This window comes from Pleurodeles waltl, chromosome 4_1 (assembly GCF_031143425.1).
Source record: "Pleurodeles waltl isolate 20211129_DDA chromosome 4_1, aPleWal1.hap1.20221129, whole genome shotgun sequence".
NCBI lineage: Eukaryota > Metazoa > Chordata > Amphibia > Caudata > Salamandridae > Pleurodeles > Pleurodeles waltl.
The window spans coordinates 28,361,807-28,386,066 of NC_090442.1; the positions used below are offsets into that span (position 1 = coordinate 28,361,807).

General features: G+C 46.3%; 1 protein-coding gene across 1 annotated transcript in view; it reads right to left on the reverse strand.

Annotated features, from left to right (window-relative positions):
• Positions 1 to 398: 398 nt before the first annotated feature.
• The window catches only part of LOC138287302 (zinc finger protein interacting with ribonucleoprotein K-like), a 57,316-nt gene continuing 33,454 nt past the window's right edge, over positions 399 to 24,260 (reverse strand). Inside the window, exons 2-3 of the mRNA XM_069227655.1 lie at positions 21,967 to 23,111; positions 399 to 3,792 (exon numbers count right to left, since the gene is read on the reverse strand). Of these exons, the coding sequence (XP_069083756.1) occupies positions 2,972 to 3,792; positions 21,967 to 23,095 (1,950 nt within the window). The 5' untranslated portion in view covers positions 23,096 to 23,111 and the 3' untranslated portion in view covers positions 399 to 2,971. The remainder of the gene's footprint in view (positions 3,793 to 21,966; positions 23,112 to 24,260) is intronic.

The following is a 24,260-nucleotide window of genomic DNA, read 5'->3' on the forward strand; positions in this document are numbered from 1 at the left end:
TTCTTTTGTTTCACTTATGGGGCTGCTTCCTTATGACTCATTCCAATGGCCACATTTCACATGTTTTTTCCTGTTACTCTTACATCCTTTTTCTTTGACTTTTCTGTGTCGTAGTTTGCCTCTTGCTCTAGGCAAGACTGCTGGTTTAAGGTTGACAGCACTTTTTTGTTTGTAGGCGACCATGCCTATCCTACAACAAGTCACAACTGTCGTCCCAACCCTCCCAGCTCACAAGCATTACCTCACCAAACACATGACAGTAAAAGGTGATTTGCACCAACCTTTACGCTTGGACTCAATAAGACGACATCTCGGGGAGGTTGTGGTTAAATGGAGATTATTGTTTTCTGATATGAGCAATAAGTCTCATTCACACACAGGCAATGAAGGAGATGCAGTGAAGTTTACAATAGGTTTTATTTCAACAATACTGCGAACTGCTATAGAGTGCATGAGATGCAATAATTAGGATAATGAACAATGCAAGGAACAGAATGGTAAAAACGAGAGTCATGAACACAAAATCCCCACCATCTTGCAATTACATGAAGTATGAATAGTTGTGAAATAGGCCTAGTACCCTAGCATGGAAAACCTAACCCCTAACCTAGAAGAGAGCTAGGTATGATAAACCTAACCTGCCACTGCCATGTCCATGGAAAGCGCCCCCAACCCTCATTACCTTGGAATGAGGTTTCTAGATCAGACTCCGTGAGGACACGAAGGCTGGGTCTGCATCAAAGCAACGTGTAGCATAGATAGCGTTGATGGCATCGGTAGGAATCCCTCTGATGGCCTTGTCTGTGTGAGATGTATTTATACAGATCTGGTGGGACCCCTGACGCAGGTGTGTTCTCAAACAACAGATAAGAAGGAATACGTGGATGGCAATTCTATAAACAATTCCTTGAAAAGCACATTCTGGTGACTGTCGCACATAAGTAGGAAAGTACCTAATGTGAATACCTACGTAACTTCTTCTGACACTGATAAGGACGTCTTTACGAAGTAGCACTGATAATGTGTACTATAAACATCGTCCTCACTATAAACATGGCAGCCATGTTTGAAGAAATAATTAAATAAAGGTGCTAAAACAGAGCAGCCCACATAGGTTAAAAGTCACTAGGTGACGGGACACAGACCTGCAAGCCTAAAGGCTAAACTGAACTCCTGATTCCCGATAAAAACTAATAGGATCCACTACAGCTTCAGATCCAGGTCTTGCTACAAGCAACAGCCCCTCCCCACACACGCCCAGCTGTGGGTGGTGAGCTGGACACTGGTGTCTGCGTGACTCCAGAGCAGCCTCACACACGCCCAGCTGTGGGTGGTGAGCTGGACACTGGTGTCTGCGTGACTCAAGAGCAGCCTCACACACGCCCAGCTGTGGGTGGTGAGCTGGACACTGGTGTCTGCGTGACTCCAGAGCAGCCCCACACACGCCCAGCTGTGGGTGGTGAGTTGGACACTGGTGTCTGCGTGACTCCAGAGCAGCCTCACACACGCCCAGCTGTGGGTGGTGAGCTGGACACTGGTGTCTGCGTGACTCCAGAGCAGCCTCACACACGCCCAGCTGTGGGTGGTGAGCTGGACACCGGTGTCTGCGTGACTCCAGAGCAGCCCCACACACGCCCAGCTGTGGGTGGTGAGCTGGACACCGGTGTCTGCGTGACTCCAGAGCAGCCTCACACACGCCCAGCTGTGGGTGGTGAGCTGGACACCGGTCTCTGCGTGACTCCAGAGCAGCCTCACACACGCCCAGCTGTGGGTGGTGAGCTGGACACCGGTCTCTGCGTGACTCCAGAGCAGCCCCACACACGCCCAGCTGTGGGTGGTGAGCTGGACACGGGTGTCTGCGTGACTCCAGAGCAGCCCCACACACGCCCAGCTGTGGGTGGTGAGCTGGACACCGGTGTCTGCGTGACTCCAGAGCAGCCTCACACACGCCCAGCTGTGGGTGGTGAGCTGGACACCGGTGTCTGCGTGACTCCAGAGCAGCCTCACACACGCCCAGCTGTGGGTGGTGAGCTGGACACCGGTGTCTGCGTGACTCCAGAGCAGCCTCACACACGCCCAGCTGTGGGTGGTGAGCTGGACACCGGTGTCTGCGTGACTCCAGAGCAGCCCCACACACGCCCAGCTGTGGGTGGTGAGCTGGACACCGGTGTCTGCGTGACTCCAGAGCAGCCCCACACACGCCCAGCTGTGGGTGGTGAGCTTGACACCGGTGTCTGCGTGACTCCAGAGCAGCCCCACACACGCCCAGCTGTGGGTGGTGAGTTGGACACCGGTGTCTGCGTGACTCCAGAGCAGCCTCACACACGCCCAGCTGTGGGTGGTGAGCTGGACACCGGTGTCTGCGTGACTCCAGAGCAGCCTCACACAAGGCCTAATACCGGGTATCTGTAGGTTCCATGCTTCAAGGCCACAGATGAATGTGGCTGGATCTTTTTTGTGGGTGGCAGAGGGGGAATGGGAGAGGAGACAACCTTCACCAGTATGCTTCATGACTCCATACACTAGAACAGTTGCTTAAACCTAAAGGTTTGAAGGAAAGCCTTGTGCACTCACTGATGGCATAGGGCCCAGAGTAATCAGTCTATATTAATCCAAACAATAAGCTCAGTGAATACCAAAATCCAAGCGACGAATGTGCGTCCAAAACAATTACTCTATTAAACTCCATAAGTTGTCTTCGGAAACATCAATGGTGCAAACTGTACTTGTAACAGTTGGACTACTCTAAAAACACAGTGAAGGTACTATCTACACACTTGATTGCCTCACATCGGAGGGACTGCACAGTCTCTACTCTGAGAAAGTGAGAACCCCAGCCCTGATGGATCCTTAGATGCTGTAGATGGCCTAATTTCATCTATACATTCTTAGATAACGTAAAAGATCAGCTTTCTTTTTTAAAATGATGCTGTTTTGGCCGTGCTTTGGAAAGGCTTCTGTCTTTTATGTGTTACTTGATGTTGCTGAGGAGCCGCCTTTTTTTTAAACCTTTTTTCATACCCTGTGCAGCAACATAGCGTTTTCCTGTGTGTATTCTCTGATGTCCTAAAAGTCGTTCTTTACAATCAAAGCTCTTGCGACACACACTGCAGTGAAAAGGCCTTCTGTGTGTGATTTGATGGTGTGCAAGGGTTCTCTTATGATTAAACCTCTTTGCACACACACTGCACTGATAAGGCTTCTCTCCTGGGTGTGTTCTTTGATGCCCTGCAATGCGTTCCTTGCGGTCAAAGCCCTTGCCACACACAGGGCAGTGATAAGGCTTCACCCTTGTGTGTATAGTGTGATGGTATACAAGGCTTCTCTCATGAGCAAACCTCATAAAACACAGACTGCACTGATAAGGCTTCTCTCCTGTATGTGTTCTGTGATGTATTTTAAGATTTCCCTTCTGAGTAAAGCTTTTCTCACAGATATAGCATTGAAAGGGCCTCACTCCTTTGTGAGTTATTTCATGGTGTATAAGAGTTGCCTCGTCAGCAGACCTGGTTTCCTGCTCAGGGTAGGGACACTGTCTTAGTCCTGTGTGTGTTTTTTCGTGCAGTAAAAGATGCGTCTTTCCAGTAAATGTCTTCGTACACTCAGCACACGGATACGCTCCTAGGCCGCTCTGTTTTCTTTTGGGCCCTAGAAGTGCATCATTGTTAGAACTCTCACTCTTGTGTGACCTTTGGTGTTTCTTTTCATTCATTTTGTGAGCAAAGTTCTTCCTTCCAGCAGAAGCGTGCTGTATCTCTTTACCATTCAGACTTTCTCTCTGAGACTGCGGTGCTGTGGAGTGAAAACAACACTGAAAGTTACACACAAGAAATATTTCTTGAAACAAATACACTGCTATAATACGTGAAAGGTGGACTAATATCTAGGAAAGAAGGGGAAACCTACTACCTGTAACCAATCGTTTGCTGCTTGACATCACAAAATAATGTGGGAAGAACGTAGGAAATAGCTGAAAGCGTCATCCAGAGACTGACTAAACATGATCTGAACCTAACATTCACTCATGAGATCACACAGACCAACGCCAGCATCAGGGACTACCTATCCCAGGATCCTAAACGGTGCCCCAGATGACTAAGACAAGAAGAGCCTGAGCTATAAACAGCACTTTTCACTGTCCTGCAGCGTTGGAGGCACGCAGCCGAAGCCTGGGACAAGGACAGGCCATCCAGGCTCGTCAGAGCCCAGTGGAGGCTGGGCTGAGCCACCCCTCTAACATTCACTGTCTTTTTATTACCGACTCCACAGTTTGCCTTTGTTGCTCACAATTAACTCCAGATACAACTGGGCAGTTCCGTAGTCTCTATGTGTTTTCAGCACTAGCTGGTGTCAAGGGAAAACCTAAACAACAGGGGTGTGGAATTTATTAAAATATCTACTTGTCCAGGGGACAGGTTGCTTCTCAAATCTACTTGTCCTGTAAAAAGATCTACTTGTCCCTTTGGTGCCATGTAGTGTGGCGACAAATTATGGCAGCAATCTCATTATGTAAGAGCTCTGATAATAGCCTCTCTGATTATGCCAGGCTACTACCATAATAGGGCTTGAATACTTGCAGTTTCAATCCCTACTGTAGCAATTTCCTTATTTTGCCACCTTTCTGCATACTGGGGCTGGAGGAAGCAGTAAGCAATAGTTCCAGGGCTGGAATGCCTTTGAGTCTGCAAACCTACTAACCTGCATGTTTTAAAGATTTTCACCAGCTTCTCTCTAATATTTTCCCATAATAAGAAAGGTTGGACAATTACTCCTGACAATGGCAGAATTAGAACTTCTTCCAGGGTTGGGAAGAAAGTGGCCGGTGGGAAAATGAACTTGCAGATGCTCAATAGATTTTCACATGAGCAAATCTACACATGCGTATTTACCCATGCTAAAATACAGTTCACAAATATTTTATAGGGGTACGACGTATACCATGGGTGCACTTTTGTGACTTTCTTTAAGAATTTGGGGCCACATGTAGGTAGGTTCAGATTTGCGACCCGCAAATTGCGAGTCGCAAATCCGAATGTAGGATGGTGTCCCTGACAACATCTGTGATTCGCAAGGGCTTCGCAAATGCCCACCTAGTGAATAATCATGAGGTGGGTCGCAATTTGCGACCCCCTTGCGAATAGCGGCCCTCACAGGGATGGTGGCCTGCTGGAGACAGCAGACCACCATGTCTGTGACTGCTTCCTTAAAGGAAAACGAGATGCATTACAAAAACGAAAAATGAAACGTTTTTGTTTCATTTTTTCAGAGCAGGCAGTGGTCCACAGGACCACTGCCTGCTCTGAAAAAATGTTTACAGTGACATTCACAATGGGGAAGGGGTCCCATGGGGACCCCTTCCCTTTTGCGAAAGTGTTAGCACCCATTTGAAATGGGTGCAAACTGCGATTGGTTTGCGCCCGCGTTCGCGGTCACAAAACAATCCTACATTGCACTGCGAGTCGCAATTAAGAAGGGAACACCCCTTCCTAATTGTGACTCGCAAACCCGTTTTGCGATTCGGTAACCAGGTTACTGAATCGCAAAACTGGGTTTGTGCATCGCAATGTGCTTTTTGCACGTCGCAAACAGCGAAAGTCGCTGTTTGTGACATGCAAAAAGCTACCTACATGTGGGTCTTGGTCCCTAATTAGGTCTGGTGTTAACAAAGACATTTTGTTTAATAAAAACTTCTATTTCTCTCTCTTTTGGCTGGCTTTACTGTGAGTGATTGCATTCTGCTCTTCCACAAGGAGCATATTGGCACACAAAGTAGTTTTGTTCAGTGTCAGGAACTACAGTGGCAATCAGTGACGTAACGAAACTGGAGGGTGCCCCTTTGCAAAGAACATGGAGGAGCCCCCTCTCCAGACTCACTCAGGGCATGTGCTGTGCTAAAGGGGCCCACTGGAGGGCGGCTGCAGGGCCTTTGTTATGCCACTGGTGGCAACGTGTGCTTTTAGAGTTAAAAAAAATTGGGGTTTTCTTTTGGCAGTGTTTGTTACAATGTTGAGGGCCTGGTAGCTCCCACAACAATAAAGTGTTACAAAAGCCAGGTCAAAACAAGACACGCATTGATGAAACTAAAAGACTTATAAAAATATGTCAGATCAGTTGGCTTTGTCAGTGTTTGTTTATTTTCATGCTTCCCATATTCGTGTTGAAAATGGTTACACTGATTTTCCATTAGAAATATTTTTGGGAAATACTAGCATGCATCAACACATTTTACTAAATGACACTTCAGTTGCATCTAATCAGAGAGCATTCTGGGAGCATTATACTTAGCCTCATAGCCTAAAGTTTTCAAACATGTGTATACACAGCTGTTTTTTTTTGTACTGGAACCAACGTCAGTAGTGAAATGTGACCTTAAAACATTTATTTACAGCACTCACCCTAATAATCAAGGCTTTCAAATAATGAACCATAAATACAAGTTCGAACAGCATTATCTTTTGGAATGAAAATGTCACTTACCCAGTGTACATCTGTTCGTGGCATCAGTCGCTGAGATTCACATGTTCTGCAATAGCTCGCCATCTGGTGTTGGGTCGGAGTGTTACAAGTTGTTTTTCTTCGAAGAAGTGTTTTCGAGTCACGGGACCGAGTGACTCCTCCTTCTGTGCTCATTGCGCATGGGCGTCGACTCCATCTTCGATTGTTTTCCCCGCAGAGGGTGAGGTAGGAGTTGTACTATAGTAATAGTGCCCGCGCAATGAAATGTGTAAGTATGTACCTACTAAAGGTTTAAATAATATATATACAAATGTACAAAATTGAAGGTAACTTCTGAACTGCTACAGGCTTCCGGGGAGGTGGGTGGGCACATGTGAATCTCAGCGACTGATGCCACGAACAGATGTACACTGGGTAAGTTACATTTTCAGTTCGATGGCATCTGTCGCTGTAGATACACATGTTCTGCATAGACTAGTAAGCAGTTAATTCCCCATAAGCGGTGGTTTAGCCTGTAGGAGTAGAAGTTGTCTGAAATAGAGTTCTTAATACAGCTTGACCTACTGTAGCTTGTTGTGCGGATAGCACATCTATACAGTAGTGTTTGGTGAATGTGTGAGGCGTAGACCATGTGGCTGCCTTACATATTTCATGCATTGGGATGTTTCCTAAAAAGGCCATTGAAGCACCTTTTTTCCTTGTTGAATGTGCCCTGGGAGTAATGGGCAGTTGTCTTTTTGCTTTAAGGTAGCAGATTTGGATGCATTTAACTATCCATCTGGCTATACCTTGTTTTGATATTGGGTTACCTGCATGAGGTTTTTGGAATGCAATAAATAGCTGTTTAGTCTTTCTGATGTTCTTTGTTCTGTCAATGTAGTACATTAATGCTCTTTTGACATCTAATGTATGTAGTGCTCTTTCAGCCACAGAATCTGGCTGTGGGAAAAAAACTGGTAGTTCTACCGTTTGATTTAGATGGAACGGTGAAATAACTTTTGGTAAAAATTTAGGATTAGGTCGTAGGACGACCTTATTTTTATGTATTTGTATAAAAGGTTCTTGTGTTGTGAACGCTTGAATTTCACTTACTCTTCGTAGAGATGTAATGGCGATGAGAAAGGCAACTTTCCAGGTTAGGAATTGTATTCCGCAAGAGTGCATGGGTTCGAAAGGTGGGCCCATGAGTCTTGTTAGGACCATGTTTAGGTTCCATGAAGGAACAGGTGGTGTTCTTGGTGGTATAATTCTTTTAAGACCTTCTATGAATGCTTTGATGACTGGTATCCTATACAAGGAAGTTGAATAGGTAGTCTGCAGGTATGCAGATATTGCTGCAAGGTGTATTTTAATAGAAGAGAAGGCTAGCTTTGCTTTTTGTAAATGGAGCAAGTAATTTACTATATGTTTTGGAGTTGCGTGTAGTGGTTGTATCTGATTATGATGGCAGTAACAAACAAATCTTTTCCACTTACTTGCGTAGCAGTGTCTAGTGGATGGCCTTCTGGCCTGCTTTATGACTTCCATACACTCTTGGCTAAGTTGTAAGTGTCCGAATTCTAGGATTTCAGGAGCCAGATTGCTAGATTCAGCGATGCTGGATCTGGGTGTCTGATCTGTTGGTTGTGTTGCGTTAACAGATCTGGTTTGTTGGGCAATTTGATGTGGGGTACTACAGAGAGATCTAGCAGTGTTGTGTACCAGGGTTGTCTTGCCCACGTTGGTGCTATTAAAATGAGTTTGAGTTTGTTTTGACTCAATTTGTTTACTAGATAAGGAAGGAGAGGGAGAGGAGGAAAAGCGTAAGCAAATATTCCTGACCAGTTCATCCATAGGGCATTGCCTTGGGATTGCTTGTGTGGGTATCTGGACGCGAAGTTTTGGCATTTTGCGTTCTCTTTTGTTGCAAATAAGTCTATTTGAGGTGTTCCCCAGAGTGTGAAGTAGGTGTTCAGAATTTGTGGGTGGATTTCCCATTCGTGGACTTGCTGGTGATCTCGAGAGAGATTGTCTGCCAGTTGATTCTGGATCCCTGGAATAAACTGTGCTACTAGACGAATTTGATGGTGGATTGCCCACTTCCATATGTTTTGAGCTAATAAGCTTAACTGCGTTGACTGTGTTCCTCCTTGTTTGTTTAGATAATACATCGTTGTCATGTTGTCTGTTTTGACAAGGATCTATTTGTGGATTATGATTGGTTGGAAAGCTTTTAGTGCTTGAAAAACTGCTAATAATTCTAGATGATTTATATGCAGTTTTGTTTGATGTATGTTCCATTGTCCTCTTATGTTGTGTTGATTGAGATGTGCTCCCCACCCTGTCATGGAAGCATCTGTTGTTATTACGTACTGTGGCACTGGGTCTTGGAAAGGCCGCCCTTTGTTTAAATTTATACTGTTCCACCATAGAAGCGAGAGGTAAGTTTGGCGGTCTATTAACACCAGATCTAGAAGGTGACCCTGTGCTTGAGACCACTGTGAGGCTAGGCACTGTTGTAAGGGCCTCATGTGCAGTCTTGCGTTTGGGACAATGGCTATGCATGAGGACATCATGCCTAGGAGCTGTAGTATTGTTCTTGCTTGTATTGTCTGATTTGGAGACGTGTTGAATGACTCTGTTGAAATTGTGAATTCTTTGTGGAGTTGGCGTTGCTACTCCTTTTGTCGTGTCTATTATGGCTCCTAGATATTGCTGTACTTTGCTTGGCTGAATGTTGGATTTTGCAAAGTTGACGGTGAACCCTAGTTTGTAGAGGGTTTGTATGACTTGATTTGTGTGGTTTGAGCATTGTGTGAGCGAAGTGGTTTTGATTAGCCAGTCGTCTAGATACGGGAATATATGTATTTGCTGCCTTCTGATGTGTGCAGCGACTACTGCTAGGCATTTTGTGAATACTCTTGGAGCGGTTGTTAAACCAAAAGGCAATACTTTGAATTGGTAATGTATTCCTTTGAATACAAACCTTAGATATTTTCTGTGTGATTGATGTATTGGTATATGGAAATATGCGTCTTTGAGGTCTAGGGTTGTCATGTAGTTGTGTTTTTTGAGCAATGGTAACACTTCTTGTAGTGTGACCATGTGAAAGTGGTCTGATTTGATGAATGTGTTTACTACTCTGAGGTCTAGAATTGGTCTCAGTGTTTTGTCCTTTTTTGGTATCAAAAAGTACAGTGAATAAACTCCTGTGTTTATTTGTGTGCTTGGTACTAATTCTATTGCATTTTTTTGCAGTAGTGCTTGAACTTCTATCTCTAGAAGCTGTGAATGGTGTTTTGATAAATTTTGTGATTTTGGTGGTATGTCTGGAGGGAATTGCAGGAATTCTATGCAATAACCATGTTGGATAATTGCTAGGACCCATGTGTCTGTAGTTATTTCCTCCCATGCTTCGTAATATTGACTTATCCTTCCCCCCACTGGTGTTGTGTGGGGGGGTGAGTGACGTGTGAGTCACTGCTTGTTGGTAGTGGTTTTGGGGCTTTGAAATCTTCCTCTATTCCTAGGGAATTGCCCTCCTCTATACTGGCCCCGAAAGCCTCCCCTGTACTGTCCCTGGTAGGTGGACGGTGCGGACTGTGAGGTACTAGCTTGTGTGGCCTGACCCCGAAACCCTCCTCTAAAAGGTGTTTTGCGGAAGGTGGTATAAGATCCTCTGCTCTGCGGGGAGTAGAGTGCGCCCATGGCCTTGGCAGTGTCAGTGTCCTTTTTGAGCTTTTCTATGGCTGTGTCGACCTCCGGACCGAACAGAAGTTTTTCGTTTACTGGCATGTTAAGTACTGCCTGCTGAATTTCTGGCTTGAATCCAGACGTTCTGAGCCATGCGTGCCTACGGATGGTAACCGACGTATTAATGGTCCTTGCGGCTGTGTCTGCTGCATCCATAGAGGAGCGTATTTGATTGTTGGAAATGTTTTGACCCTCCTCAACAACCTGTTTTGCTCTTTTTTGTAGATCTTTTGGGAGATGTTCAATGAGATGCTGCATCTCATCCCAGTGGGCTCTGTCGTATCGCGCTAGCAGCGCTTGTGAGTTTGCGATGCGCCACTGGTTTGCTGCTTGGACAGCGACCCTCTTCCCGGCTGCATCGAACTTTCTGCTTTCTTTATCTGGGGGAGGTGCATCCCCAGAAGTGTGTGAATTTGCCTGTTTTCTGGCAGCCCCTACCACCACAGAGTCTGGTGGCAGCTGAGAGGTGATGAATACAGGGTCCGTAGGAGGCGCCTTATACTTTTTGTCCACTCTAGGCGTTACTGCCCTACTTTTAACTGGTTCCTTGAAGATCTCCTTTGCATGGCGTAGCATGCCTGGGAGCATAGGCAGGCTTTGGTAGGAGCTGTGGGTGGAGGAGAGGGTGTTAAATAAAAAGTCATCCTCTACTTGTTCAGAGTGTAGTTCCACATTATGGAACTGTGCTGCTCTAGCCACCACTTGTGAATAGGCTGTGCTGTCCTCAGGTGGTGATGGCCTAGTTGGGTATGTGTCTGGGCTGTTATCAGACACTGGTGCATCGTACAAGTCCCACGCGTCTTGATCTTGGTCATCGTGGCTCATGGCGGTGTGAGCTGGCGAATGTGACGGGGTGTAAGTTGGCGAAGCCGGAGTTACAGGTGGAGGCGAGGGAGGAGGTGTTACCTTCTTTGCTGTTTGTTGCTGAGGAGCCTCTAGTGCTATAAACTGAAGTGTTCTCTTTCTTTTGACAGGTGGAAGGGTACTGATCTTCCCTGTCCCCTGCTGAATAAAGATACGCTTTTGCGTGTGATCCACCTCAGTGGATTGCAGTTCCTGTTCGAATCTGTGTTTTTTCATTTGTGAAGACATAGAATGCTCTTCAGTATAGGAGCCTGAAACTGGGTCTGTTGGTGCTTTTTTCGGCTCCGAAAACCCTGTTGTTTGTCTTTTCGGCTCCGAGGTAACCTTCCTCTTCTTTTGTGCCGAAAAATCTTGGCCCCTATGGTCTTCGGCGCCACTGTTTCGGCGTCGATCCGTGTCGACACCGAACTCTCGGTGTCGATGCTTCTCTTTAGCACTCTCTCGGTCCCGAGGAGGCTGCGTGCCGGTGTCTCGACCGGAGTCGGACGATCTCGACACTGAATGGGCCTTTTTCGGTGCCGATTGTTGGTCACCGGTAATTTGGGTTGAGCCATGGCCGGTTGGCAGTGGCGTCCCCTGGGCCTTTTTGCCTTTTTTAAGTTCTGATCTCGACGTCTTACTCACAGTTTTTGTATTGTCGAGTTCGTTGGAGTCTGAATCCTGGATGGAAAAGGATTCCTCCTGTTCCTCTTCTGTCTCGAACTGTCGATGCTCCTTTGGCGTGGACGCCATCTGCAGTCTTCTCGCTCGACGGTCGCGCAGAGTTTTTCGGGACCGGAACGCCCGACAGGCCTCACAGGATTCTTCGCTGTGCTCGGGTGACAGGCACAGGTTACAGACCGAGTGTTGGTCCGTATAAGGATATTTGTTGTGGCATTCGGGGCAGAATCGAAACGGGGTCCGTTCCATCGGCGTTGTTCTCCACGCGGTCGGGCCGACTAGGCCCCGACGGTGTGCCGAAATCTACCCCGAAGGGCACCGAAGCGCTTCGATGTTCAATGCGTCGTCGTGTGTGTTTATCTCGAACCGGATCGCAACGATACCGTCGAAAATCTTCAGTTTTCAGCTATCTTTCTGTTCCGAAACTCGGAGCGACAGGAACACGTCCGAACCCGATGGCGGAAAGAAAACAATCGAAGATGGAGTCGACGCCCATGCGCAATGAGCACAGAAGGAGGAGTCACTCAGTCCCGTGACTCGAAAACACTTCTTCGAAGAAAAACAACTTGGAACACTCCGACCCAACACCAGATGGCGAGCTATTGCAGAACATGTGTATCTACAGCGACAGATGCCATCGAACACACATTACCTCAACTGCAGAGAGTTCCACTCTCTGTAAACAGGCAGCCAAAGGGTTTGTGCTGCAGAGGGTTGGACCTACTTGTCCCAAGGACAAAGTAAACATAAAAACTTGTTGCCCTTGACCCCAAACAAGATGTCCCGGGCGTCGGGCGATAGGAATTCCACATCCCTGCACTGGTGTCATATGCACAATGTCATACGAAAACACAATACACAGAAGTACTAAAAATAAAGGTACTTTATTTTTATGACAATATGCCAAAAGTATCTCAGTGAGTACCCTTAGTATGAGGATAAGTTATATACACAAGATATATGTACACAAACCAAAATTATGCAGGTAATAGCAAGAAAAGTAATGCAAGCAGTGTAAAATTACAGTAGATTGCCATAGGAGCACATAGGTATAGGGGCAACACAAACCATATACTCCAAAAGTGGAGTGCGAACCACTAATGGACCCCAAACCTATGTGAGCTTGTAGAGGGTCGCTGGGACTGTAAGAAAACAGTGAGGGTTAGAAAAATAGCCCACCCAAGACCCTGAAAGGTAGGTGTAAAGTGCACCTACTACCCACAGAGAGCACAGAAGTCGTGATAGGGGGATTCTGCAGGAAGAACAAACACCAGCAATGCAAAAACAGTGGATTTCCGGACTTGAGTACCTGTTAGACAAGGGGACCAAGTCCAATAGTCGCGACAGTGTAATGCCAGCTGAGGGTGCAAGGAAGCTGCCACCGGATGGAAGAAGCTTGGAGTTCTGCAAGAAAGAAGAGAGCTAGAAGTATCACGACTTCTGTGCTCTTTGGGGAACTTAGGTGCACTTTGCACCCACTTTTCAGGGTCTTGGGGTGGGCTATTTTTCTAACTCTCACTGTTTTCTTACAGTCCCAGCGACCCTCTACAAGGTCACATAGGTTTGGGGTCCATTCGTGGTTCACATTCCACTTCTAGAGTATATGGTTTGTGTTGCCCCTATCCCTATGTGCCCCCATTGCATTCTATTGTGACTATACATTGTTTGCACTGTTTTCTATTGCTATTACTGCATATTTTGGTATTGTGTACATATATCGTGTGTATATTTGCTATCCTCATACTGAGGGTACTCACTGAGATACTTTGGCATATTGTCATAAAAATAAAGTACCTTTATTTTTAGTGTATCTGTGTATTGTGCTTTCTTATGATATTGTGCATATGACACTAGTGGTACTGTAGGAGCTTCACTCGTCTCCTAGTTCAGCCTAAGCTGCTCTGCTAAGCTACCTTTTCTATCAGCCTAAGCTGCTAGACACCCCTCTACACTAATAAGGGATACCTGGGCCTGGTGAAAAGTGTAAGTACCCCTTGGTACCCACTACAAGCCAGCCCAGCCTCCTACACAGTATGCCAAAGTGAATTGGTAAAGTTAGTCACTAGCCTGTTAGTGACAAATTTGGAAAGCAGAGAGAGCATAACCACTGAGGTTCTGGTTAGGAGAGCCTCAGTGAGACAGTTAGGCATCACACAGGGAACACATATAGGCCACAAACTTATGAGCACTGCGGTCCTGGCTAGCAGGGTCCCAGTGACACATAACACACATACTGACAACATAGGGTCTTCACTATGAGCACTGGGCACTGGCTAGCGGGATCCCAGTGAGACAGTGAAAACACCCTGACATATAATCACAAACGGGCCAAAAGTGGGGGTAACAAGGCTAAAAAGAGGCTACTTTCTAACACCCCCCCCCCCCAATTGAAGGACAATAAGGCTAACCTTGGCCAGTTGAGTCTTTATTGTCTAAGTGGTGATAAGTGGAGAGTAGCTCTGCAATAGACTGGTTACTCCCTTTATCATCCACTATATGGTTACTTCCCTGTGGGGATATAAACCACCCTGTTTGAAGTTTTTTAGCTAACCAACAATGTGAAGATATATTTTCAGAGTTCCTATCAGTAAGTTTTAGTTTTGAACAGTGGGAATTGTCCACTGCACCTATTTCTAGTGATGAGAATGCCAAACAGGGATTCTGTCTCAGTAAAGCCATAGCTGGGCAAAAACGATGTCCATATGGCAGTAACAGAGAACAGGGATGCTGTTTCTCCTGTTTTGGAGCAGGGCAGGTATGCTGTCGTATGAGATCCACACTAGGGCAGGGGTGCTGTCCTAAGTGTTTTGAGGTAGTGCAGGGTTGCTGCACTAAAGTTTCTCTGGGAGGGTTGGAAGGATGCTCCATGTTAACTACAATGGTGGACTTTTTCTCACCAATATTAGTGATCCCACAGAGAGGTATTGCTACCTCAGGGAGTACAGCTGTGCCAGCTGATGGTTCCCTTGGTACAGGTGCCAACCCAGGAGAGGTTTCTCCAACCACAGGAATGCTATCCTGAATGGCAGAGTGGGTAGGGGATACTTTGATACCCTTTTTACCTGTTGTTGGAGAGGGATCCTGAGTTTTCAGGCCTATTTCTCTCCTTTGCTTTTTCATTTCAGTAGAAATTAGAGGGAGCAATTCCTCAGGGATACCCAGCATGGCTGCATGGGTATAAAACTCTACCTCAGCCCAACCTGAGGTCTCTAGGTCATTACCTAAGAGACAGTCTACAGGTAAGCTAGATGACACTACCACCTGCTTAGGACCAGTAACTCCACCCCAACTAAGCTGAACTATAGCTAAGGGAAGAAACTTAGTGGAGTTATGGACATCAATTAACTTGTACTGTTGTCCAATGATGTGTTGTTCAGGAGGCACTAGGTTTTCAGTCACCAAAGTGATACTGGCACCTGTGTCCCTGTAGGCCTGGGCCTCAACACCATTTATTTAAACTGTCTACCTGTACTTATCCATTGTAAGGGGACAAGCAGCCAGTGTGGCAAGGCCAATGCCACTAGGTGTGACAGAAACTGTGATCCCTTATTAGTGTAGAAGAGGTGTTTCTAGCAGTTTAGGCTGATAGATGGTAGCTATGGCAAAGCAGCTTAGGCTGAACTAGGAGACATGTAAAGCTCCTACTATACCACTGGTGTCATATGCACAATGTCATACGAAAACACAATACACAGTAGTACTTAAAATAAAGGTACTTTATTTTTATGACAATATGCCAAAAAGTATCTCAGTGAGTACCCTCAGTATGAGGATAAGTTATATACACAAGATATATGTACACAAACCAAAATTATGCAGGTAATAGCAAGAAAAGTAATGCAAGCAGTGTAAAATTACAGTAGATTGCAATAGGAGCACATAGGTATAGGGGCAAAACAAACCATATACTCCAAAAGTGGAATGCGAACCACGAATGGACCCCAAACCTATGTGAGCTTGTAGAGGGTCGCTGGGGCTGTAAGAAAACAGCGAGGGTTAGAAAAAAAGACCACCCCAAGACCCTGAAATGTAGGTGTAAAGTGCACCTACTACCCCCAGAGAGCACAGAAGTCGTGATAGGGAGATTCTGCAGGTAAAACAAACATCAGCAATGCAACAACAGTGGATTTCCGGACCTGAGTACCTGTTAGACAAGGGGACCAAGTCCAATAGTCGCAAGAGTGTTGAGAGTGGGCAGGAGCCCAGAAAGTGCCAGCTGAAGGTGCACGAAAGCTGCCACCGGATGGAAGAAGCATGGAGTTCTGCAAGAAAGAAGAGAGCTAGTGACTTCTCCGTTGGAAGACGGATGTCCCACGTCGCGATGAAGCTTGCAGAGGTGTTCCCACGCAGAAAGACCGCAAACAAGCCTTGCTAGCTGCAAGGGTCGCAGTAGAGGTTTTTGGGTGCTGCTGTGGCCCAGGAGGGACCAGGATGTCGCCACTTGGAGGAGGAGATAGAGGGGGCGCCCAGCAAGTCAGGGAGCCCTCAAAGAAGCAGGCAGCACCCACAGAAGTACCTGAACAGGCACTTGGAATAAGAGTGAACCGGAGACCACGCAAAGTCACAAAAGGGAGTCCCACGACGCTGGAGGACAACTCAGAAGGTTGTGCACTGCAGGTTAGAGTATCGGGGACCCAGGCTTGACTGTGCACGAAGGAAATCCTGAAAGAGTGCACAGGAGCCGGAGCAGCTGCAAATCACGCGGTACCCAGCAATGCAGTCTAGCGTGGGGAGGCAAGGACTTACCTCCACCAAACTGGGACTGAAGAGTCACTGGACTGTGGGAGTCACTTGGACAGAGTTGCTGAGTTACAGGGACCACGCTCGTCATGCTGAGGGGGACCCAGAGGACCAGTGATGCTGTCTTTTGGTGCCTGCAGTTGCAGGGGGAAGATTCCGTCCACCCACTGGAGATTTCTTCAGAGCTCCTGGTGCAGGGAGGAGGCATGCTACCCCCAGAGCATGCACCACCTGGAAACAGTCGAGAAAGCCGGCAGGATGAAGCGATACAAGGTTGCTAGTAATCGTCTTGCTACTTTGTTGCAGTTTTGCAGGCGTCTTGAGCAGTCAGCGGTCGATCCTTTGGTAGAAGGTGAAGAGGGAGATGCAGGGGAACTCTGATGAGCTCTTGCATTCGTTATCTGAAGAATTCCCCAAAGCAGAGACCCTAAATAGCCAGAAAAGGAGGTTTGTCTACCTAGGAAGGAGGATTGGCTACCAAGAGAGGTAAGAGCCTATCAGAAGGAGCCTCTGATGTCACCTGCTGGCACTGGCCACTCAGAGCAGTCCAGTGTGCCACAAACACCCCTGTTTCCAAGATGGCAGAGGTCTGGGACACACTGGAGGAGCTCTGGGCACCTCCCCTGGGAGGTGCAGGTCAGGGGAGTGGTCACTCCCCTTTCCTTTGTCCAGTTTCGCGCCAGAGCAGGGCTGGGGGATCCCTGAACCGGTGTAGACTGGCTTATGCAGAGATGGGCACCATCTGTGCCAATCAAAGCATTTCCAGGGGCTGGGGGAGGCTACTCCTCCCCCAGCCCTCACACCTATTTCCAAAGGGAGAGGGTGTTACACCCTCTCTCAGAGGAAGTCCTTTGTTCTGCCTTCCTTGGCCAGGGCTGCCTGGACCCCAGGAGGGCAGAAACCTGTCTGAGGGGTTGGCAGCAGCAGCAGCTGCAGTGGAGACCCCAGAAAGGCAGTTTGGCAGTACCCAGGTGCTGTGCTGGAGACCTGGGGGATCATAGAATTGTCCCGCCAATGCCAGAATGGCATTGGGGTGACAATTCCATGATCTTAGACATGTTACATGGCCATGTTCGGAGTTACCATTGTGACGCTGTACATAGGAAGTGACCTATGTACAGTGCACGCGTGTATTGGTGTCCACGCTCTCACAAAGTCCGGGGAATTTGCCCTGAACGATGTGGGGGCAACTTGGCTAGTGCCAGGGTGCCCACACACTAAGTAACTTTGCACCCAACCTTCACCAGGTGAAGGTTAGACATATAGGTGACTTATAAGTTACTTAAGTGCAGTGGTAAATGGCTGTGAAATAACGTGGACGTTATTTCACGCAGGCTACAGTGGCAGGCCTGTGTAAGAATTGTCAGAGCTCCCTATGGGTGGCAAAAGAAATGCTGCAGCCCATAGGGATCTCCTGGAACCCCAATACCCTGGGTACCTCAGTACCATATACTAGGGAATTATATGGGTGTACCAGTATGCCAATGTGAATTGGTAAATTTAGTCACCAGCCTGTTAGTGACAAATTTGTAAAGCAGAGAGAGCATAACCACTGAGGTTCTGGTTAGCAGAGCCTCAGTGAGACAGTTAGGCATCACACAGGGAACACATATAGGCCACAAACTTATGAGCACTGTGGTCCTGGCTAGCAGGGTCCCAGTGACACATATCAAACATACTGACAACATAGGGTGTTCACTATGAGCACTGGGCCCTGGCTAGCAGGATCCCAGTGAGACAGTGAAAAAACCCTGACATATACTCACAAACAGGCCAAAAGTGGGGGTAACAAGGCTAGAAAGAGGCTACTTTCTCACAACTGGAATACCTCAAATTATGGGTATTAAACGAGAAGCTCACTGGTGACCCCCCCCCCGAACCACACCTTCCACGGCCCTAATTCACGGTCTATTCTAGACTACACCCTAGTCACGCTACCCCTGATCCCATTAGTACAGCAATTTCAAATAAAATATACCATTTCCAGTAACCATTCGTATCAAATCCTGACCCTAAGGTCCTCCTTGTCTGTTCACGAACCTGCCCTACCACAAATGGGGCCAATAAAGTCAACGAGCTTGAAGAGACTACACTGGTCATCTGCCACAATAGAAGCCTTATCTTTATCCGCAAAATTGAAGATGCTGGAGAACCTTAAAATCCACGAACACATAATGGATGCCTGGAAGGACTTCCACGTGAAAATACAGGACCATTATTCCCATCACAACCCATCACAGCCAACTTGTCGAGTCACTCCGGCCCACCTCTCAAAACAAGCTCAACTCCTCAAAAAAGCTCAAAGGAAGCTTGCAAGACTTCTGAAGGCATGCCTAGGCAACCTGCTACTCTGGGAACAACTGAAGAACTCAAAGAAAGCGCACAAAAGACAAATACATAAAGACAAGGACAAAGTCACGAGCTCCTTTTGACTAAAAATAACACATGCCGCTAAAGGGAAAAATCACAGGGAATTCTGGAGTATTACCAATAATCTAAATATGAGAGGAAACTCAATTAACAACTCAAACATCCCGGAAAAGGCCTGGGTAAGTCACGTTAAGACAATCTTTACAGCAAAGCACAACCCCAGGAGAAACACCCCGCAACTACCAGCATGGACACCCGACACAGAAAACATCTCACTGGACAGCGGGGAGATGATCAAACTCACCCAGTCGTGTGATAGGACTTACCGAGCACTCCTTAAGGCCAACTGGGAAGGAGCCCCGGGCCCAAATGGCCTTCCGCAAGTCATTTTTAGGGAAGAAACAGTCTTCTTTTCAGAAGTGCTAACCTCCTTAATACCTAGAAGCAAGTTTAGGAGGAGGCATCCCTGAGAGCTGGCGAGGCTCTATAATCAATACAATCTTCAAGGGTGGCAATAGAGCTAATCCGGGGGACTACAGGTTAATCGCCCTTATTAACATTGAGGCAAAGACCTACGCCTACCTGCTCCTTGCTGCACTAACAACATGGTCTCAAAAATATAAAATCATCCCCATCAAACAAACAGGCTTCAGGAAAGGAGTGGGTACTACGACGAATATCTTAATAACTTCCCTCCTGGTAGAGCAGAGTAAAGGGCGGCATAGGAAACTAGATCTTGGCTTCATCGATTTCAAAGCCGCCTTTAATCGAGTGAACAGATATCTGCTCTGAAGCAAGCTTATGCAATGGGGCCTTCAGGCCCCCCTTCTCAACGCAATAATTGCTCTATACTTAGACACATGGGTATGGATAAAGATGGGCGATGGCACAAGGCTTTCAAGGAAAATCTCTACAACCCTTGGCCTGAAACAAAGCTGTGTACTCGCTCTCATCTGTCCAATATATTTATGGCAGACCTAACACCTGCTCTGGATGCTGGAAACGTTCACCCCCCCCCACCTGGGAGGGTGCTCATTGACACACCTACTTTACGCAGACAATCTGGTACTGTTCAGCTGCAATAAGGTCAGGCTACAAAGATCTCTAAACTTTCTTGCAGAGTATGTTCAATCCATCAAACTCATAATGACCCTCTGTGTGTTTCACTACTATTGTGCTAGTGGTGTACTTAGTGCTTATATATTATTCTGAGGCTATTTTGGCCATTGGGGTCAGTATCTAGGTTGAAAGGCTGGATTCTCCTTTGTTAGTCTCAGTGACAGAATTACTTCAATTCACTGCATCATGACTTATTGTAGCCAGCTTATGATCTACCTCTAACTATAACCATCATTGAATAAAAAACACTCTATGTATAAATATATATATAAATATATACTGTTTAACTATCATTGCCAATATATGTGCTTGTGCTAGTGTTATATTAAATTCACAATGCATCAGATACGTATGTGTTGCACCTCACTGAGCGTCCTTTTTGATTTGTATCTAATTAACAGCACTTGGGTTGGTTGCAAGCAGCCAGTCCAAGATAATTGCACTGATTTTTTGGATCTGTTTCAGATGCTTCATGTGCATCAGAAATTTGCCATTGTGCTTGTGGACTACATGCCAAGGTGGTTGGAAGTGAGGTTTGTATGTGCCAAAGTGGGTTTTCGGTGAATTGGTACTGGAAAAAGTTATACAATTTGTCTTGAGGGAGATGGAGTTTTTTTGTTTTTTGGTGGAACTGTTATCAGCCATAAATGTACTAGTCTTTATCACCCACAGAGTAATGGGCAAGCAGAGAGGATGAACAGAGTAGTCAGTGAGTGTATCTGAGGTTCTTTGGTGGCAGATATCAAAGTGGAGGACTATGCTTTGGGATTATCCTAACACAGGGTACTGCACCATTTAGTGCATTCAACGTAATGTACATTGGATAGTCTACACAGGCGCCAAGATACATTAGCCATCTAAAGATGGCGAAAATATGAATCGACTCTAAGAAATGCATGTGAATTTGCAAAGCTATTGTTCGCACAGACATGGTCATAGAGCGAACAATTTCTTCAGAAATCATCCTACTCTAGAATTATCGGGGGAAGCAGATGTCATATTTCCCCAGTAATTCCACATATCTCAGAAAAATCACCATTACCTTCAACCACCCCGCAGCAGAGTTACTGGTATTGCTGATATTGGGGACTTAGTGGTGGGAAAAAGTGACAGAAATGTAAAGGGATATATACCTGCAGGCACAGCAGGGGCATTATAATGGTGCCCATTTCAGATATAATAAATGTTAGCAAATGCCTGTATACTACAATACAACTAAACAAGCTGGACCTTCAGACCACCTTATACTTTGTGCATAAGCCTACAGACTACAGCATCACAGACCCTAATGAATCTTCAAACCCCCTTGAACTGATATGTTGTTCTACATGAAACAGTACAAAACCGGCCCTCTCTGACCTGCAGGTCCACCAGTTCTACACACATGTCCTTACAAAGTACAGTAAAACAGTCAATGTTTAAGAAAAAACTGTAGATGCCATGGCCCTTGCCCTATCCATTCCATCACTACAGACCAAGCCTGACCTACACATCACCTTCTCCTCTACACACGGTCTTCCTCCCCTCCCCTCCTGAGCCATCTTTAATATGTTTAGTATGCACTAGCAAGAAAAAAGGACGCTGTCTTTTACTCTCAGTAATTAACATCTCACTTGCATCTAACACTTAAAGGACGAGGAGTACGAAGGTGCTTGGGGTGAAATCCCAGATTCTCCCACTAATTCCTCAGAGCTCCTGAGACCAGAATGTGAACTATTATGCATAGACCAGAATGCTCATTATTTTTCATATGCAGAGTCCCAATTCTCCGCCTAGTTCTGAAGAGTATGGAACAGCTCCATTGTGGAAATAGAGGAGATACCAGGTACAGAACCACTTCAGGTGTATTCATAAATTGTGAGGGTCCACCCAAATCACGGCCCCCCAAAGATACCACTCCACACAACTCAGATTCAGCCCACTTCAGGTGTTACTAAAAATCTGGAAACATCCACTTGGGAGAATTTTATGTTAAATTCCTTCAGAACTACACAGTTTAGTACCCACTTGTAACAAAACAAATACCTGGAATGTCTTTGGACAGCAATACATCTGATTCCATATGTCCTCTCTCTGATGGATCTGTGGTGATAGCTTCACCCCTATCAGCAGTATTCTCTGCCAAGAATGATGAGCGTACAGACAGGCCATGCGCATCAGTACATGGTTGTTGTAGGTCATACTGCTGATCGGGGTTTTCAGGGTGCATTGGCTCCGTCTTGCAGCTCTGATGTTGTTCATGTGCAGAGAGCACCTGCTGCAGGGATGCGTTGTGCTGTAGATTCTGGTCCTCTTGAAATACTGGATGTATGCAGTGGTTTTGCTGTGGACCCTCGCGATCAAACCACAACAGCTCTTGTTCATCAGGTTCCTTCTCATCTGGGAGCACTGGCTGTCTGCAGTTGTTTTGCTGTGGCCCATGCTCTTCGTGAATTGATGGCTGAATGAAGAAGTTCTGTTGTGGGTCCCAACTGTCTGCATACAATGGTTCCTTCTTCAAGTGTTCCTCTGGTTTGTGTACATCTGGGATCACTAGTTGTATGTACTGGTCCTGCTGTGATTCCTGTTCATCATCAGTCACTGGCAGAAGACCAAGGCTTGGCTCACCTGGGATGACTGGAATATCGGGAGGCCACCTGGAGACAGTACAGTTCTGCTGTGGTTCACGGCCATCCGGAGACATGGGTTTGAGGAGCTGGCTCTGCTGTGGTTCACACCCGTACGGGGGTGTAGGTTGAAGGTATTGGTTCTGCTCCCTTGCCCTGACTGAAAGAGGGACCGGAGGGGACCTACTGAAAGAATATTCTCCAATCGTCACCGGACTGACCACCTCCAAAGACACACTACCATTGTCAAGGTGATATTGATCCCGTGCTATCCATATTTGCTCCATAAGCCCAGCGACCCTAGACGGTAAATCCTCTAGGGTATTCTGAAAGTTATCCAATTTGGCATCCAACTTCTCTAGCATAGATAAAAGGATCACATTGGGAAGGTTCCCAGATAGCGGCTCCAGCTGATGGTTCCTCTCAGCATTATTTTTGGATCTTGAAGCTGAAACATTATGGACAGGAGAAGATGGAAGTGTGACTCTTACGGGTTCAGGTGAACACTGTACTTTTCTTTTTTTTCCTGGAGCTGGTCTTCTCCCCATTCTGATATTCAAGTGCCTGTGAAAGGAAGAAGAGAGAACAGAAAAACACATCATCACATGATAATTAAGTCACAATACTCCATCCTGTCTTGCCAAGCCCCTGTGTTCTCAGTTTCAGCTTTAAGTAAACATATGATTCATTATTTGTAATGCTATATGCCACCCTTTTCAGATTACTAAAATCTAAATGTAAGGAAATGCATCCTTTTGCATGTTCACCACCACTTTTTGGAACTGATGCTGCTTGTTTTTTTACTTTAAAAGTTCACTGAGGCCTGCTTACCATACCTCGGGGCCAGTGATTAACCCTATACAAAAGTATGTTTCTTTGGCTACCCCCCAATTGACAAGCACTGCCTTACTTATAAGTCCCTAATATATGGTACCCAAGACATAAAAGGCAGAGTGTCCACACAGGACCGCAGCACTGTTTGTGCCAGACTGCGTGCACAAATCATGAGAGACACTTCGGGGTGCCACTGAATACTTGAAAGGGCAGTGTCAGACTCTTTTAAAGCAGGGCTACAAAGTCATATGGCAGGGAGCAATATATTTGTGAATGAAGCATATGTTTTTATATATCTTTCCAGCAACACTTCCAAATTGTCATTTTGCTGGGGAAAATTAGAAGCCCCATTAGCTAACACAGGGTTAAATGGTTTACCCTTAAACACGTCTAATTCCTGAAGGGAGCCACCTAACCAGGTCAAGTAAGGCATCAAATTAATGGTGAAATTAAATCCGATTGATTGTCAGATCAGATTTAATGTCACTATTAATTTTATGCAACTTTTAAAAAGTTGCTACCTTGCACTGCAGCTAGTATAGTGGCCTCAAAACGGCCATTTAAACTGGCCGCCTGGGGAGATGTGTGAATGACTCCCTTACCTGGGAACAAAGGGATTTAGCCATGGAGCGAGGTGTGACCTCCTCCCCAGGAAGGGTGCAAAGGGTGTTAGCGTAAAAGTTGAGCTTCAGGCGAAGCACCTTTGAAGAGTTGCTGGGAACAACACTCCTGAGCAGTATGCCTTTTATTTCTGCAGACATTTAGGAGACAGGGCCAAGAGGGGGATACCATTGTTAGAACCAGATTTGATATGGGCATGTAGCCCACCGGTAGCCACACCCAGAGGATGGGTAACCTGCTCCTCAAAACCAAGGAATG